At 34.7% G+C, this 15,094-nt stretch overlaps 2 protein-coding genes across 5 annotated transcripts; both read left to right on the forward strand.

Annotated features, from left to right (window-relative positions):
• Positions 1 to 3,889: 3,889 nt before the first annotated feature.
• Positions 3,890 to 11,622, forward strand: LOC107411812 (eukaryotic translation initiation factor 3 subunit A). Of its 4 annotated transcripts, none has more exons than XM_016019471.4 (14): positions 3,890 to 4,066; positions 4,415 to 4,509; positions 4,854 to 5,335; positions 5,943 to 6,158; positions 6,281 to 6,649; positions 6,750 to 6,779; positions 7,156 to 7,383; positions 7,489 to 7,650; positions 8,446 to 8,667; positions 8,760 to 8,960; positions 9,042 to 9,248; positions 9,475 to 9,555; positions 10,174 to 10,375; positions 10,914 to 11,622. In XM_016019471.4, exons 2-14 carry the CDS (start codon positions 4,464 to 4,466, stop codon positions 11,363 to 11,365), a joined length of 2,898 nt encoding a protein of 965 aa, XP_015874957.1. In that variant the 5' UTR covers positions 3,890 to 4,066; positions 4,415 to 4,463; the 3' UTR covers positions 11,366 to 11,622. The 4 variants fall into 4 exon arrangements, with proteins under 4 accessions (XP_015874957.1, XP_015874960.1, XP_015874962.1 ...); XM_016019474.4 differs by having other exon boundaries at positions 4,444 to 4,509; XM_016019476.4 differs by having other exon boundaries at positions 4,462 to 4,509.
• A 751-nt stretch (positions 11,623 to 12,373) lies between these two features.
• LOC107411801 (single-stranded DNA-binding protein, mitochondrial) lies at positions 12,374 to 15,094 on the forward strand. The gene is made up of 6 exons (XM_016019459.4): positions 12,374 to 12,532; positions 12,991 to 13,178; positions 13,640 to 13,848; positions 13,918 to 14,018; positions 14,447 to 14,506; positions 14,729 to 15,094. Exons 1-6 carry the CDS (start codon positions 12,460 to 12,462, stop codon positions 14,743 to 14,745), a joined length of 648 nt encoding a protein of 215 aa, XP_015874945.1. The 5' UTR covers positions 12,374 to 12,459; the 3' UTR covers positions 14,746 to 15,094.

Below are 15,094 nucleotides of genomic sequence, written 5' to 3' on the forward strand. Positions count from 1 at the left end.
TTTTTTTCCTGTTTTTTCTAATTAGTATTGCAATTTTATTTTTTTTATTTTGCTTTGTGGTCTAATATATTTTTTTCCCCTGTTTTGTAGATAAAATCAAACAGCCTATCGTGACTTGCATAAATCGAATAACATTCCTTTTCTTCGTTTAATTCCAAGATCACAAACAATTGTGTGATTGTCTATTATTTGGAGGTAAGTTACTTAGCCTTTTTCTCGTTATTTTTGCATGTGGGAAGGTCAAAAATTGCTTTTGGAAAGTGTAGTGAAGCATAGGCTGTGAAATTGTTTGCTGTGAAGTTTGGAGATTGTGAAGTGATGTGTGACTTGATTGCTGTGAAGTTGTTAATATAACCTGGCCTGCTGATTTTGACAGCTATATGTATATATATTTATATATATATATACATATATGTATATGTTTATTTTGTTTTTAATAGGTTCTAGATGGATGAGGGCCACAATGATTTGTATGATATTAATGAATTGGAAGAGTTTTTAAATGAATCAGATAAAGCTGAATCTCAACCTTCACAGTTGGATAAACCTTATAAAACGCAAAAGAGAAAACCTTCTAGGGCTCCATCTTGGGTTTGGGAACATTTTGAAAAAATTCCAGATTATGACCCAAATAATCCTAGGTGCAAATGTAAACATTGTGGGGTAGATTATGCATGTAATACCAAGAGATGTGGAACTAGTACATTGCGAAACCATTTGATGAACCAATGCAAAAAATACCCTAATAGGATGGAGGATAAAAAGCAACAAGTTCTTTCATTTGAAAGTGGTAGTAGCAATTTGGTCTCTATGAGTACAACATTTAGTAAAGAGGCATGTAGGCTTGCATGTGCAGAAATGATCATCATGGACGAGTTACCATTTAGCCACGTTGAAGGAGAAGGGTTTAGAAAGTTTTGTAATGCTTTGAACCCTAAGTTTGAACCGCCATCTCGTAGAACAATTTCTAGAGATGTGTTTCAGTTGTACTTAGATGAGAAAAAAATTTTGAAGAGTGTGTTTTCATTGAGGAAGCAAAGGGTTTGTCTTACGACGGACACATGGACTTCCATTCAAAATAACAATTACATGACTCTTACCGCTCATTTCATTGATGATGATTGGAAGTTGCATAAGAGAATTTTAAATTTTTGTATTGTGCAAAATCATAAGGGTGAGACAATTGGTAAGGTTATAGAAAATTGTTTGATTGAATGGGGTATTGAAAGGGTTTTCACAATAACGGTTGATAATGCTTCTTCAAATGATGTGGCTGTTAATTTTTTGAAAGAAAAATTAAATTATTGGAAAGGAAATGTTTTGGATGGTGAGTTTTTACATGTTCATTGTGCTGCACATATTGTAAATTTAATTGTGACATTTGGATTAAAGGAAATCCATGATAGTATTGCTGGAATTCGTAATGCTATTAGATATGTTCGATCATCCCCTTCAAGGTTAAACAAATTTAAAGAATGTGTAGAGAAGGAGAAAATTGAATATAAAGAAACCGTGGTTTTGGATGTGTCTACTAGGTGGAATTCCACCTATTTGATGTTGAACTCGGCTTTGAAGTATCAAAAAGGTTTTGATAGGATGATAGATGCTGATGGACATTATCTTGGATATTTTGAGGAACATGAAGTAGGAAGGAAGAGAGCCGGACCACCTCTAATTAAAGATTGGGATAGTGCAAGGGTTTTTGTGAAATTTCTTGCTACTTTTTATGAAGTTACCTTAAAGTTTAGTGCCTCTTTGACTGTTACTTCTAATATATGTTTTCATGAATTGAGTTTGATGTATAATGCACTTGTTGAATGGAGTAATAGTCAAAATCATTTGATGGCCGATATGGCAAAGAAAATGTTGATAAAGTTTGACAAATATTGGGGTTCACTTGGAAATGTCAACAAGTTGTTGCTTATTGCCATTGTGCTTGATCCACGATATAAGCTGGAATATGTATCATATCTTTTTGAGGATGCTTATGAAAGTGGTATGGTTGAATCTTTGACTAGGGATGTAAAAGATACTTTAGTTAACCTTTACAACTTCTTTAAGGAAATTGATTCTATGAATGGGAGTTCTAAAGTATCAAATTCAAATGATGGTCAATCAATGCAAGCACAACAAAGTGGGATGATGATGGATTCATTGGATGATGGAAGCATAGATGATCGTCGGCGTTTGAAAGAATCACAATTTAAAAAAAGAAAAATGGAAAAAAATGTATTGGAAATAAAGAATGAGGTTGATAAATTTTTGTTTGATCCATGTGAGGATGTGGAGAGTGAGAAATTTGATATTTTGGCTTGGTGGAAAAATAATTGGACAAAATATCGAATTTTATCTCAAATTGCAAGAGATGTATACGCCATTCCAGTTTCTACAGTAGCATCCGAATCTGCTTTTAGTACCGGAGGGCGTATTCTTGATGCATTCCGAAGTTCATTGGGTCCAAAAATGGTGGAGGCTTTGATTTGTTCTCAAAATTGGTTGCAATTAAAGCCTATGACGTATGATTATAGAGTTGAAATACCAATAGAAGATGTCGCATATTATGATTCTATTGAATCGGGTAAGAATTTTTTTTATTATTATTATTTGTAATTTTATTTTTATTATCTATTTTAGAGTTTTTAGAATTTTTTAGTAATATTTACAACTTCTTTTAGCTTACTAATTAATCTAATATCATATTTTAATTTGTTTAGGAGTATCTTGGGTTACAAAACAAAGTTTACCTCCACCTAATTGATATATGATTACTTGGTAAGTTTGTTGTTAATTCCAAATCATCAATTATCTTTTAAGTTAGATAATATTTTAGTAATACACTTAATGTTTATTGATTGCTAATTCTTTACATTTAATGCTTAATGTTTAATGTTTATTTATAATTTTAATGTTTGTTGAAGGATGAATGGAATTTGGTTTATTGAGGTAGTGAGCTTGTGATTGCTACTGGTGGCTTTTCATGCAATGGAGAATGTGGAAGAAAACAATATTTAAAATAATTTTTATTTTTATGGATTATTAGTTTATTTAATTATAAGTTTATTTTAAAATTTTAGATTTCAAATATGGGTTGTATTTTATTTTGTAGCTAATAATGGTTGTAGACTTGTTATATACTTTATTTGTTGATGTATGGTTTATAATTGGGTGGTGGTAGTTGTAGATTTGTATTATAGTTGTATGATTATGTGTTGTATTATTTAATATGTTTGATGCTTAATAATTAACTTATTTGGTATTTTTGTTTAGGTGGATGGATGTATGTTAAAATTATTTAATTTAAAGAATAATTTGAAAAGAATATCTAATTTAAAATATAGATTGATGATTAAAAAGGCCTAAAAATTTTTTTATACAATTTTTGTCCAAAAAATACCAAATTCGAAATATATATATATATATATATATATATATACAATTTGGGCCGAGGCCCAACACGAAGCCCAGACCGGCCCAACCCGCAAATCCAACCCAAACGATCAAATATGGTCGGTTCGGTTCGGTTCGGTTTGTATATTGGATTCGGTTCCGTTCGGTTATGTAACCAACCCAAACCGAATTGGTCGGTTAGGTTTAAAAAAATCCTAAAAACCGAACCAATCCGCACCGAGCCCACCCCTAATGCTAAGCATACAAATAGGTAATTTATTTAAAATTTTATTTTTTTGGTCAAAGTTTTTCCAAAGTTAATTCAGTAAAATTTCAAGTGTATACAGCCTATTGTTTTAAAAATATAAGAGAAAGGTGGGCTAAATGGACGGGGAGGCCCAAATTAAACAGAGGTGATGGATCCAAAGTTGTTCAGATCGGACTTTGACCCAAACCCAAATTGGTGACAGACAACAAGTGACTCCAACCTCGGCTTGAGTTATCACACCCCTTTTACACTTGCAATCGGCAAACCCAAAACCCTGACGTGCTCTCTCTCTCTCTCTGTACCCTCTGTGCTTCGCAATCTCATTGCCGATACGGCGTCTACGGACCAGAAACAGAGAACTCAATATCGCTGCCTAAAAAAGCAATTTGTGACGCCTCTCCGTCAACTCAGGTCAGGCTTTATTTATTTTTTATTATTATTATTTTTTTCCTCATATCCATTCATTCACATCATAAAATCATCGTTCTCTGGATTCATGGTTATTGATTCCATGACTATTTTTGTTTCTAAATTCTGTTCTGGAATATCTCAACCGGTGACGATTTCGGGTTGGCATATAATCCACGTAAGAGCCTTTTTTTTTTTTTTTGATTTTTAGAATTATGTTTTGAATTTATGTGTTTGATCTGGTACAGGATTGATGGTGGTGAAATTGTGCGTTTTGGTATTTGTCTTTGTTGTCATTATTGATTATATAAGTGATAAGAAACCAACACACACTCTGAAATGTCGTTTCAGGTGACTTTTATACTGTTTCGTCTCTTGAGTTGGCTGAACAATTTCAGATATGTCGACTTTTGCCAAGCCTGAGAACGCTTTGAAGCGAGCTGAAGGTGATAATGATTTTTCCCTGAAAACATTTTCTTTTCCTTTTTCAGTTTTTCCGGCTTAGAATTATTGATGTGTTCAAAGCATGCTTCAATTTTCACTTCATTAATTTATTTTTGCTAATCTTCATGGCCATGGTCTGAATTTACTGCCATTTACATCTATATATAGTACCATATGATTTTGCTAACAATGGTAATTGAGCCAATTTTAAATGGGGAATTTTCAATTTGGTGGCACATGCTTGAAAAACGTGACAGAAAGAACCATTTTTATTTATTTATTTAGTTTTTTGTTTGCAGTTTGAATCGTTGTTAACATTTGTGAATCTTTAATGTTGTGGATGCAGAATTGATAAATGTTGGGCAGAAGCAAGATGCATTGCAGGCGCTCCACGACCTCATCACGTCGAAGAGATATAGAGCATGGCAGAAACCACTTGAAAGGATTATGTTTAAATATGTAGAGCTTTGCGTTGACCTGCGGAGAGGCAGATTTGCAAAGGATGGTCTGATTCAGTACCGCATCATATGTCAACAAGTGAATGTGACTTCCTTGGAAGAGGTGATAAAGCACTTTATGCATCTGTCCACAGAAAAAGCTGAGCTGGCACGGAGTCAGGCACAGGCATTGGAAGAAGCACTTGATGTTGATGATCTGGAAGCTGATAAAAGGCCAGAAGACCTCATGCTTAGTTATGTCAGTGGGGAGAAGGGAAAAGATAGGTCTGATCGTGAACTGGTTACCCCTTGGTTCAAGTTTTTGTGGGAGACATATAGAACCGTGCTGGAAATTTTGAGGAATAACTCGAAGTTGGAGGCACTTTATGCGGTATGGTGATTCTTCAAAAGGCACAATATTTTTTAGTATGGTCATTCAATATTCATTATTTTCTGCTTGTGAGTTATGTGTTCTTGAATTTTAAATACATTGCTCTAAATTACCAAAAAGGTTTTTCTATAATTTTAGCTACTTTTCAGGATTCTATTGGCCTTGCACTGTAGCTTAGGGGATTTAATATTTGACTCTTCTTTGTTCCTCAGCTTAGAGTAATTTACATGGTTCATAATTGTTCTTTCTACTTCTCTCTCTCTCTCTCTCTCTCTCTCTCTCTCTCTGTCTTTTTTCCCTTCTTATGAGGCTAAGAGCATAGCAGAAACCATTTTTCTGGAAAAATTTGGCCTTTTTTATTTTTTTTTATTCCTAGTCTCGTTTATGCATGGACATAGTTTCAATAATAGGAATATAGGATAGCTACTGTGGATCTTATTTTGTTTGTTCACCATCTTTATTACCATAAAATATACATGTGGCTGTGTAAAGTATGTTTTGGTAATGTTAACCTGCTGTGGTGTTATCATTGTACTTACTAGTAGAAATCAAGGATTTTTTATTCAAATTGAAGAAGATATCCACTTTAAATGGTTTTCATTTATAGATGACAGCGCATCGGGCCTTTCAGTTCTGCAAGCAATACAAGCGGACAACAGAATTTCGCAGGTTATGTGAAATCATACGGAACCATTTAATCAATCTTAACAGATATAAAGACCAAAGGGACCGACCTGACCTATCTGCACCAGAGAGCTTGCAGTTGTATCTCGATACAAGATTTGAGCAACTAAAGATTGCTACTGAACTTGAACTCTGGCAGGTCTCTGGGAATTGCTCTATTTGCTTCTAATGTTTATGAAAAACGTGCATTTTGATGGATTTTTTTTTAGTTCGTGTTTCATGGGTAATGATTATTTCTATAATTATTGTTTTTTCATGCAGGAAGCTTTTCGTTCTGTTGAAGATATTCATGGACTGATGTGCATGGTTAAGAAAACGCCTAAAGCGTCACTGATGGTGGTTTATTATGCTAAGCTGTCAGAAATTTTCTGGATCTCATCTAGCCATCTATACCATGCTTATGCATGGCTCAAGCTTTTCACGCTTCAGAAAAGCTTTAATAAGAACTTAAGCCAGAAGGATCTGCAGTTGATAGCATCATCTGTGGTTTTGGCAGCGCTTTCTGTGGCCCCATATGACCACACATACAATGCGTCTCATACAGAACTTGAAAATGAGAAAGAGCACAACTTGAGGATTGCTAATCTTATTGGATTTAATCTTGACTCTAAATTAGAGAGAGGAGAAGTGGTATTACAATTTATTTGATTCTTTTTTATTGTAATACATATAATCAATGAATTATTTTTATATTTTATTTTGGTTCTGAGAATGTGCTTTCTTGGTTCAGCTTTCACGGGCATCTCTTCTATCAGAACTGGTAAGATTCTAGGGCTTGGTTCTATATTCTATATCTCCTCTAGTTATTTCATTTGTTAAGAAAAATACAGTTTCTTTTGAACATCTGGCAAGTTCTTAGTTCTTTCCAATAGACTTGTCATAAATTACAATTTATTTTCATATATGGCCTTTTTCCCTATGGTTATGTCTGGTTGCATTTGATTTTATTGTTTTAGCTGTTGAAAAAGGAAGCTCCAGAAGGTTGTTATGGTAATCCTTTATTACAAAGATAGTTGTCACATAAGTCCTAAAATTCTGCATGTGTTTGAATTGTATTCAAATGTGTATCTATTGGCATATCTTAGGGAGGATTTTTTTAATGTGGGCTTGGCGTTTGGTTTGGACATCCTATTCAGGTCTCAAAAGGTGTATTGAGCTGTGCAAACCAGGAAATAAAAGATCTTTACCATCTGTTGGAGCATGAATTTCAACCTCTAGATCTTGCATTAAAGATACAGCCATTGTTGACTAAAGTCTCAAAGTTTGGGGGTAAGCTGTCTTCTGCTTCTTCTGTTCCACAAGTGCAACTGTCTCAATACGTTCCTGCTCTGGAAAAGCTTGCTACTTTTAGGTTGCTTCAGCAGGTGTGTTCATTTCTGTGTTTGTTATAGTTGGTTACATGTATGTTATTTCTTACACTAGTAAAACAGAATTTTCTCCGATTAATTAATTTTTTGTACTTTTTTCAGGTCTCTAAGGTGTATCAGACAATGAAAATCGAGTGTCTATCTCAGATGATCCCATTCTATGATTTTTCTGTTGTGGAGAAGATATCTGTGGATGCTGTTAAGTATAATTTTGTAGCCATGAAAGTTGACCATATGAAGGGTGTTGTGGTATTTGGTAACCTGGTAAGTTAGTGCTTGCACTTGTATGGTTATTGCCGCTTGAGCTAATCCCCTCTCTTTTAGGTAACTTGCCAGGTTGAACTGAATATTTCTCTAAACTATGCTGTTAAATATGAATGTTTAAGAACTCTGGTTTCTGAAGCTGTTTTTCTCCTGCTAATGTTCCATCACACTAATATGTAGCAATGGAAACAGTAATTAGTATAAGTTAAATTCTATTCTTATTACTGATAATCAAATTCTCACTTTCTATACCTTCAATTACTTGTTTGAGCAAGAGTGTGGAGCTTAAAAGAGGGTAAAAGCCGAAACTAGTGTGAAAACATGAGTCTCCCCTCCTGTCTGATCCCTTTCCCCGAAGAACCTGTCCTCTTTAGTCATTTCAATTTGCATTGTAATATTTTATTTCGTAGCTTTAGCTCTCCTTACTAGTGACCTATGATGGACATTGCCATGGACACGTTAAAGAAATTCTTTTAGTCTGTGTGTGTTGTTGGAATAGAATTGCATGCTTTGGACTTTGTCATAATATCATCTAAAATATGTGGATGCTTATTATGGGCATCATTAAGTTCACCAGGAAAAGGAAGATTTAGATAAGTATTATTCCTGAAAAATCTAACATAAGCATAAACTTGTATGTTTTCTGCCTCAATTTTTCTAATCAAGGTCTCTTGGCTTTATGAGAAACAAACTTATATTTTGACCTATACTGTATTTTTATTAGTTGATGGGGAAGTTTTTGCTGTTCATGTTCTAATGAGTCATAATTTGATTCTTCATTGGGGTTTACTCCAGTTTATCGAGTCTGATAGGCTTCGGGATCACCTGACAATATTTGCTGAATCTCTAAATAAAGCACGAGCTATGATATACTCTCCTGCAAATAGAGCATCGAAGTTAGGCGAAGTGCTGCCTTCTTTAGCAGATATTGTCGATAAAGAACACAAAAGGCTTCTTGCTAGGAAATCACTTATTGAGAAAAGGAAGGAAGAACAAGAACGTCAACTTTTAGAAATGGTGCACATCTTAAAGCCGTTGTCCAAGTATTGTCATTATCATTATCTGAAATGAACAAAATTTTAACAACAGATTTGCTTTGTCCTTTTAAGGAACGTGAAGAAGAATCACGAAGGCTTAAGCTGCTGAAGATTACCGAAGAGGCAGAGCAGAAGAGGCTTGCAACTGAGTATGAGCAGAGGAAGAATCAAAGGATCCTTAAGGAAATAGAAGAGCGGGAGCTAGAAGAAGCACAGGCTTTGCTTCAGGAAGCACGCAGCAAGAAGAAGGGAAAGAAACCAATTCTTGAAGGAGTGAGTTAAAACTTTTGGTCTGATATAAAATTATGTTTCTGCTGGAAGGGAAGAAAATTGACAAGCGTTTCTATAATACAGGAAAAAGTGACAAAGCAAACTTTGATGGAACTAGCCTTGAGTGAACAACTGAGAGAGAGACAGGAAATGGAAAAGAAGTTGCAAAAACTTGCTAAAACGATGGATTATTTGGAAAGAGCAAAAAGAGAAGAGTCAGCTCCCTTAATTGAAGCTGCATTTCAACAGCGTGTGGTGGAAGAGAGGATTCTTCATGAACGTGAACAACAGGTATCTATGCTTGAATTTCTTTTATTCGTCTAAATTTTAAGTTTAAAGGATACTGAGCTTCATGTTAATAGGATGCCTAACAGCTATCGCGAACAAAGTTTGACTTCACTTCCTTCCTGTTGGTTGTTTATGTTAAATGATTGTGTTATTAATCAACGTGATTATCTATGTATTTTGTATCTGTTGACTTTTAACATAATGGCTGTACTTCTGTCCTGCTTTGTAGCTGGAAATTGAGTTGAGCCAACAGCGGCATGAAGGGGACCTAAAGGAGAAGAATAGGTTGGCACGTATGTTGGACAATAAGGTCAGTTTATCTTTTTTGCTTTTTTGCTTTGCAATTTCCAAAGCATGCTGTCCTTTTTTCGTCTGCCTTTCCTTTTGCTTGTTAAATGAGGCATTTGTGTTATAAAGGCCAAAGAACCTGAAAGTCCTTTTATCTATTTTCTTCTACATGTAGGTGCCTTCTTTGTAACTTCTATATTATTAGCGTAATTTTTTTTAATTTTTTAATTTTATTTTTTTGGTGAATGAACTAGTGCAAAATTTCTACCTTTACCAAATAAATATTTGAAACATCCATCAAATGACACACTGTTTTTGTTTTCTTTTCTTTTTCATTCTTTCCCTTATCTCCTTGTTTCATGATTTTGCAGCAATTATTTAAGTTGTATATTCCACATGTATCCATTCTGATTATTGAGGGCAAAAAGTAAATAATGTAACAGTCTGGAAATATTCTTGCCCTTAGCAAAATTTAGATATTACCACCCATTTGATTTCATTCAAGCTCTTGCTCTCGCACTTTCAGTCTGATCATGAGGCCTAGCTTCATGCAGCTTTTCGCATCTGAAGCATGTAAAGATTGTGTTAGCACAATTTAATCTGACATTTACACTAATTGGTTTCTGTTTTTCTGCTACAGATGATATTCCAAGAAAGGGTGATGAGCCGTCGGCAAGCAGAATTTGACAAAAGAAGACAGGAGAGAGAGGAGCAAATTAGTCAGATGATTCAGGCTCGTAAACTGGACAGGGAGGCTAAAAGAAAGAAAATCTTTTATGTAAGGTCTGAGGAAGAAAAACACAGAAAGCGTCAAGAAGAGGAGGAAGCTCGCAAGCATGAAGGTATATTATCAAAATTAGCTTTCTAAGACGATTAGCATTTTCTTTTCTAAGCGTTGGGTCAGCAACATGCAGGATATTTTCAGAGGCGGATGTACCCAAATCCTGAAACTTAAAAAACAGTTTAAAATATATTATTTTCTCCCATTGTTCTTTAATAAGAATATTAACAAATATTATTCACTAAAAAAGAAAAAGAATATTAACAAATGTACAAAATTAGCTCTCAAAAAATGTTACATACACTAATGACTATTTTTGATGATGGTATTGAAATTTATGTAAAAGCTGTATGTATATGCACGCTTATCCACATTTAAGATTAGTATGTCTTTTTATTAGATGTCATAGTAAGAATTTTTATAGATTCTGCAAGTCGTATGTATTTTCTTAATTGGCTTCCACTTATAGGAGATTCAAGCCCCTGCACCTTATAATTCTATTAGTTTCTTTTCATGACAAATGACATATCTGAATATTACACCTAAGGTGCCTTGTTACTTCTTCACATATGTGCTATTGTCCATTTTGAAATGTGCAGAAGCTGAGAGGCGAAGGAAAGAAGAAGCTGAGCGCAAGGCAAAATTGGATGAGATTGCTGCAAAGCAGAGGCAAAGAGAGCTGGAGCTAGAAGAAAAGGAAAGGCAGAGAAAAGAGGCACTCCTAGGGAGATCTACTGCTGCTGCTGCTGCTGAGATTCCTCCTGCTCGTCCAGTTGAGCCTGGAGCTACTGCTCCAGCCGCTCCTGCTGCTGCTGCTGCTGCATCATCGTCTGGAAAATATGTGCCTAGGTTCCGGCGACAGATTGCTGAAGGCTCTGGGCAGGCTCCTCCTCCTGAACCTGATCGTTGGGGCAGTGGCAGGCAGGATGATCGCCCATCCCAGCCTAGTGATAGGTGGCGCAGTAGTGGTGATGACCGGAGACCATCCTTTGGCAGTTCAAGGTCCAGTTGGTCCTCATCCAGGAACCAGCCACGTGGCTCAGAACGCTGATCACATGGAGTTTGGTTGTTTTGCTTGAAACAGGTCAATTTTGATTTTATTAAGCTTGGAATTTATCTGGTGGACCTAAGAAAATACTCCTAGTTCTTTGATTTAAAATGATTAAAGACCTACCAAAGAGCTGTTACTTCTCTTTTTTCTTTGTGGTCCTTTTTGTTTGATTTTCTTTGCAATCTTCTGCAATGTTATCTTTTGTAAACTGCCTTTGTACTCTAGAAGATTGACGGAGTTATTTTTTTGGCTTCTCATTCTTTATGGGTTTTTTAACACCTTAGATTCCCAGCTAGTGATTTCCATTGGTTGCACTAAGTTTTTTTGTTTTTTTGTTTTTTTTAACTTTTATTTTTGTTTGTACTGTTTATCAAAGCATTAGAAGTTGATCTTTGTTACATCGTGGTCATCCTGAATCACAATTTACAATTATCAAAAAACCAAATATTTTTATGTAGTGTAAATTCTAATACGTGTATTTATTTCTGAACTATAAACAAATATGAAATAGGAAGCATAATAACTATACAATTATAAATAAATATCAATAGAAGAAGATAACAAAATTCTATAATCACAACAAATTGGAAAACAATTTATTTGATCAGTATATTTATCCTGCTAATAAAGTCTTTTTCCCTGTCAAAAATTCAAAATTAAAACAAAAATTATTAATATTTGAATTAAATAAAATCTGCTTTTCACATTTGTTGAACGAGGATAAATCATCCTGCAGAATCAAGTTTGCATTGTTTTATATGGGTTTAGTTTTTTAAATCTTATTTATGCAGATAGCTTAACGAAAATTAATGCTCTCTTCCCCCATTTTTAATAAATTTAATAGTGGGTACACCGCGTAATGTTCCAAAAAAAAAAAAAAAAAAACAAAAGTGGGTACACGACACGTGAAGTAGTTCATAAGGCCCATTTAATTTATGGGCTCAATACTAGCCTGTCTGCTTTGGATCAATGGACCACAAACCAGATTACCCGGATCCACCTTTACACCCGTGACCCATGTCCCCTAAAACCCTTCATGTACCTTTGCTCTTCTTGGTCGCTCTGGTTCGCGTTTCTGAGTTTGTTGCTCAAAAATGAGTACCCGCGCTTTTGGACTTGCTAAGTATTTGAGAGTCTCTGTTCCTATCTTGCCTACTTCCTCACTTGGTTCTCTTTCTCTTTTCTTCTCTGAATATATTATTATTATTTTTTGTGTGTAAAATATATTGTTATTGGTGATTTAAGCTCATTATATTTTTGTATATAGATTTCGTTTTGTTGAAATGAACGTCCCACATGTACTGGTTAACTGTCCGAATTTAGAATTTTTTTTTTTTTTTTTTTTTTGTGGGTTAAATTTTTAAAAATAAAAAAGAAATTTGAGTCTAAAGAGTATGTCTGAAAGAATGGATCAGAATGATCATATTTGTTTTAAGAAGAATTTCTCAAATGGGTTGGTAAGCATATAGAAATACTGTAAGTATGTTGTGGATTTTGTAGTTCCCTTTTTTTTCCCCCCCCCCCCCCCCCCCTCTTATTAAGTGCTTTTTAATATATTTACTGGAATGGTTATGTTTGGTTAAGTTATTGTGGCTTATTCATACTTAGTTTGATTGTGCTTGTAGTGATGAATGTTCGAAGAAGCTCCAACTTGTGGTGCTCCACTGAATCAGCCGGTAGTGAAGGTGAAAATGGGAAGGATGATAAAATTGAGGAAGAGTTTGATGACATTCTTGGTGTGAATGAAGAACCGGATTTACAACCTCATGGTGTGGATCCCAAGAGAGGTTGGGGTTTTCGCGGTGTGCATAGGGTATATATATGATATGAGTCTTTGGTTGACATTTTGAATATATGTGAAAAGCTCCAATTTGGGGCACTATTGAAAATGCAATCTGTGCACACTGCTGATGAGTGATGGGAGGTTATGATCATAATATATTTCAGAAAATGGTTGCATTTTGTTTTTGTCAATAATGAAAGCATTTTAATGGGTTATTCATTTACTCATCCTCTTAGCCTATGGTTGCGGAGAATTTTTAGGCAGAAGTAAGAAATAAAATTGGAGTTTTCTTCTCATATAGGATTTCTGAATACGGAAACTTTTTCACAACTGAGCATAATGCTACCTTTTTGAGTTGCTTGAGTTTTTAAGATGCGGAAAACTTCATGTTCTGTTCTTTTGTTTACATGTCTGAGCATTCAGATGTTATGTTACTGATTTTTATTTATTTCTTGTCTGATATTCACCCTGGTTACGTGGAACATAAACAGGCAATTATTTGTGGAAAAGTTGGGCAATCTCCCGTGCAGAAGATCTTGAGGAATGGCCGAACTATAACCATCTTTACAGTTGGAACAGGAGGCATGTATGACCAAAGAATAGTTGGAGCATCAGGCTTGCCAAGGCCTGTTCAGTGGCATCGAATCGCTGTGCATAATGAAACACTTGGCACTTATGCAGTTCAAAAATTTGTAAAGAAGTACATATCCATTTTCTAAGTAAATTAAAATTTCTAATTGCTTCTCTAACCTTTAAAGGTTCAATGCAGCTCATTGGTGTATGTTGAAGGTGATATTGAAACTAGGGTTTACAATGACAGTATCAGTGGTGAAGTAAAAAATGTTCCAGAGATATGCATCCGTCATGATGGTATGTTAACCAGTATTGAACTTCTGTAAATCTTCTTTTGTATCTTCGTTTCTTTCTTTTGAATTACTAGGGTGACATATCATATATGATGGCTTATGCTTATTCGGTAAACTTGTGCTTCAGTTTTAACAATGTTCTATCTCTTTGCTGGGATAGGATGGGAGACAGAAGAGGTTATAACTCTTACACAAAAATGATGTTTACTATTGGTGTTCCTGTGTTTTAACATTTTGGAGATGGATGTATGCACCTAGGCATGAAAATATTTAGGGAAGCTGTTTGTCATGGTTGCCAAACTGTTAATACACTAAATAAAATTTGAATCAATATCTAAGTTTGCAAAAAGATAGTTATGGTATATAAATAGATGATATTGATATACAGTCCATAACATGGTCAAAATCCTTATGTTGTTGTCGCCCTTGCAGGAAGGATTCGCCTTATGATGATTGGCGAGAGTGTCAGCAATATTTCCTTGGATGATCTGCGTAAGTTTGTTTTTATGTTTTCCTTTCTCATCCCCCAATCCACCAAAAACAAAAAAATATAAAAAAAAAAAAATGTAAGAAAAGAAAAAAGAAATAGAAAGAAAGAAGACACCAAGTATCATGTGAGGAAGTCATTATTCTATATTTATTTTGAGTGGTTGTGGTTGGTGGTACCATTTTGATGATTCTCTGTTGATCATTTTGTCCATCTGTGACTGGCAGGAGAAGGATTGCTTTAGCCAAGTGTCATTTTTGCACATTATGGACATCTTGCCCTTGAAAAGGAGTGCTGCTTATGCATCTGACTTTCATAGGAAACATATCTTATTTTTATCTCGAATTATAAGTCAGTGAAAAGAGGTGCTTGGGAATTTTAAAGCTTTCTCTAAATGATCCTTCACCTCTCTATTAGTTATATTTTCGCCTCCTAAATCCTTGTGACCTTCTGTACGTCTGTCTTTTTGTTTCTTAGGGAGAGGATACGATTGGTAATGTAATTTATTAGTCACTATTGAAGTAATTTTTTTCAGTTTACAGTCACACTCAAATGTTCTTTAGTCCCCATTAATTTTTTCTTGTTTTCTGTCA

Source organism: Ziziphus jujuba, chromosome 10 (assembly GCF_031755915.1).
Source record: "Ziziphus jujuba cultivar Dongzao chromosome 10, ASM3175591v1".
Classification (NCBI taxonomy): domain Eukaryota; kingdom Viridiplantae; phylum Streptophyta; class Magnoliopsida; order Rosales; family Rhamnaceae; genus Ziziphus; species Ziziphus jujuba.

Coding starts and splice junctions, on each gene's coding strand:
- LOC107411812 (XM_016019471.4), top strand. CDS start 4,464: ATGTCGACTTTTGCCAAGCCTGAGAACGCTTTGAAGCGAGCTGAAG. Junction 6,650..6,749: donor AATTAGAGAGAGGAGAAGTG/GTATTACAATTT, acceptor TTCTTGGTTCAG/CTTTCACGGGCATCTCTTCT. Junction 6,780..7,155: donor CATCTCTTCTATCAGAACTG/GTAAGATTCTAG, acceptor CATCCTATTCAG/GTCTCAAAAGGTGTATTGAG.
- LOC107411801 (XM_016019459.4), top strand. CDS start 12,460: ATGAGTACCCGCGCTTTTGGACTTGCTAAGTATTTGAGAGTCTCTGTT. Junction 13,179..13,639: donor GTTTTCGCGGTGTGCATAGG/GTATATATATGA, acceptor GAACATAAACAG/GCAATTATTTGTGGAAAAGT. Junction 14,019..14,446: donor GATATGCATCCGTCATGATG/GTATGTTAACCA, acceptor TCGCCCTTGCAG/GAAGGATTCGCCTTATGATG.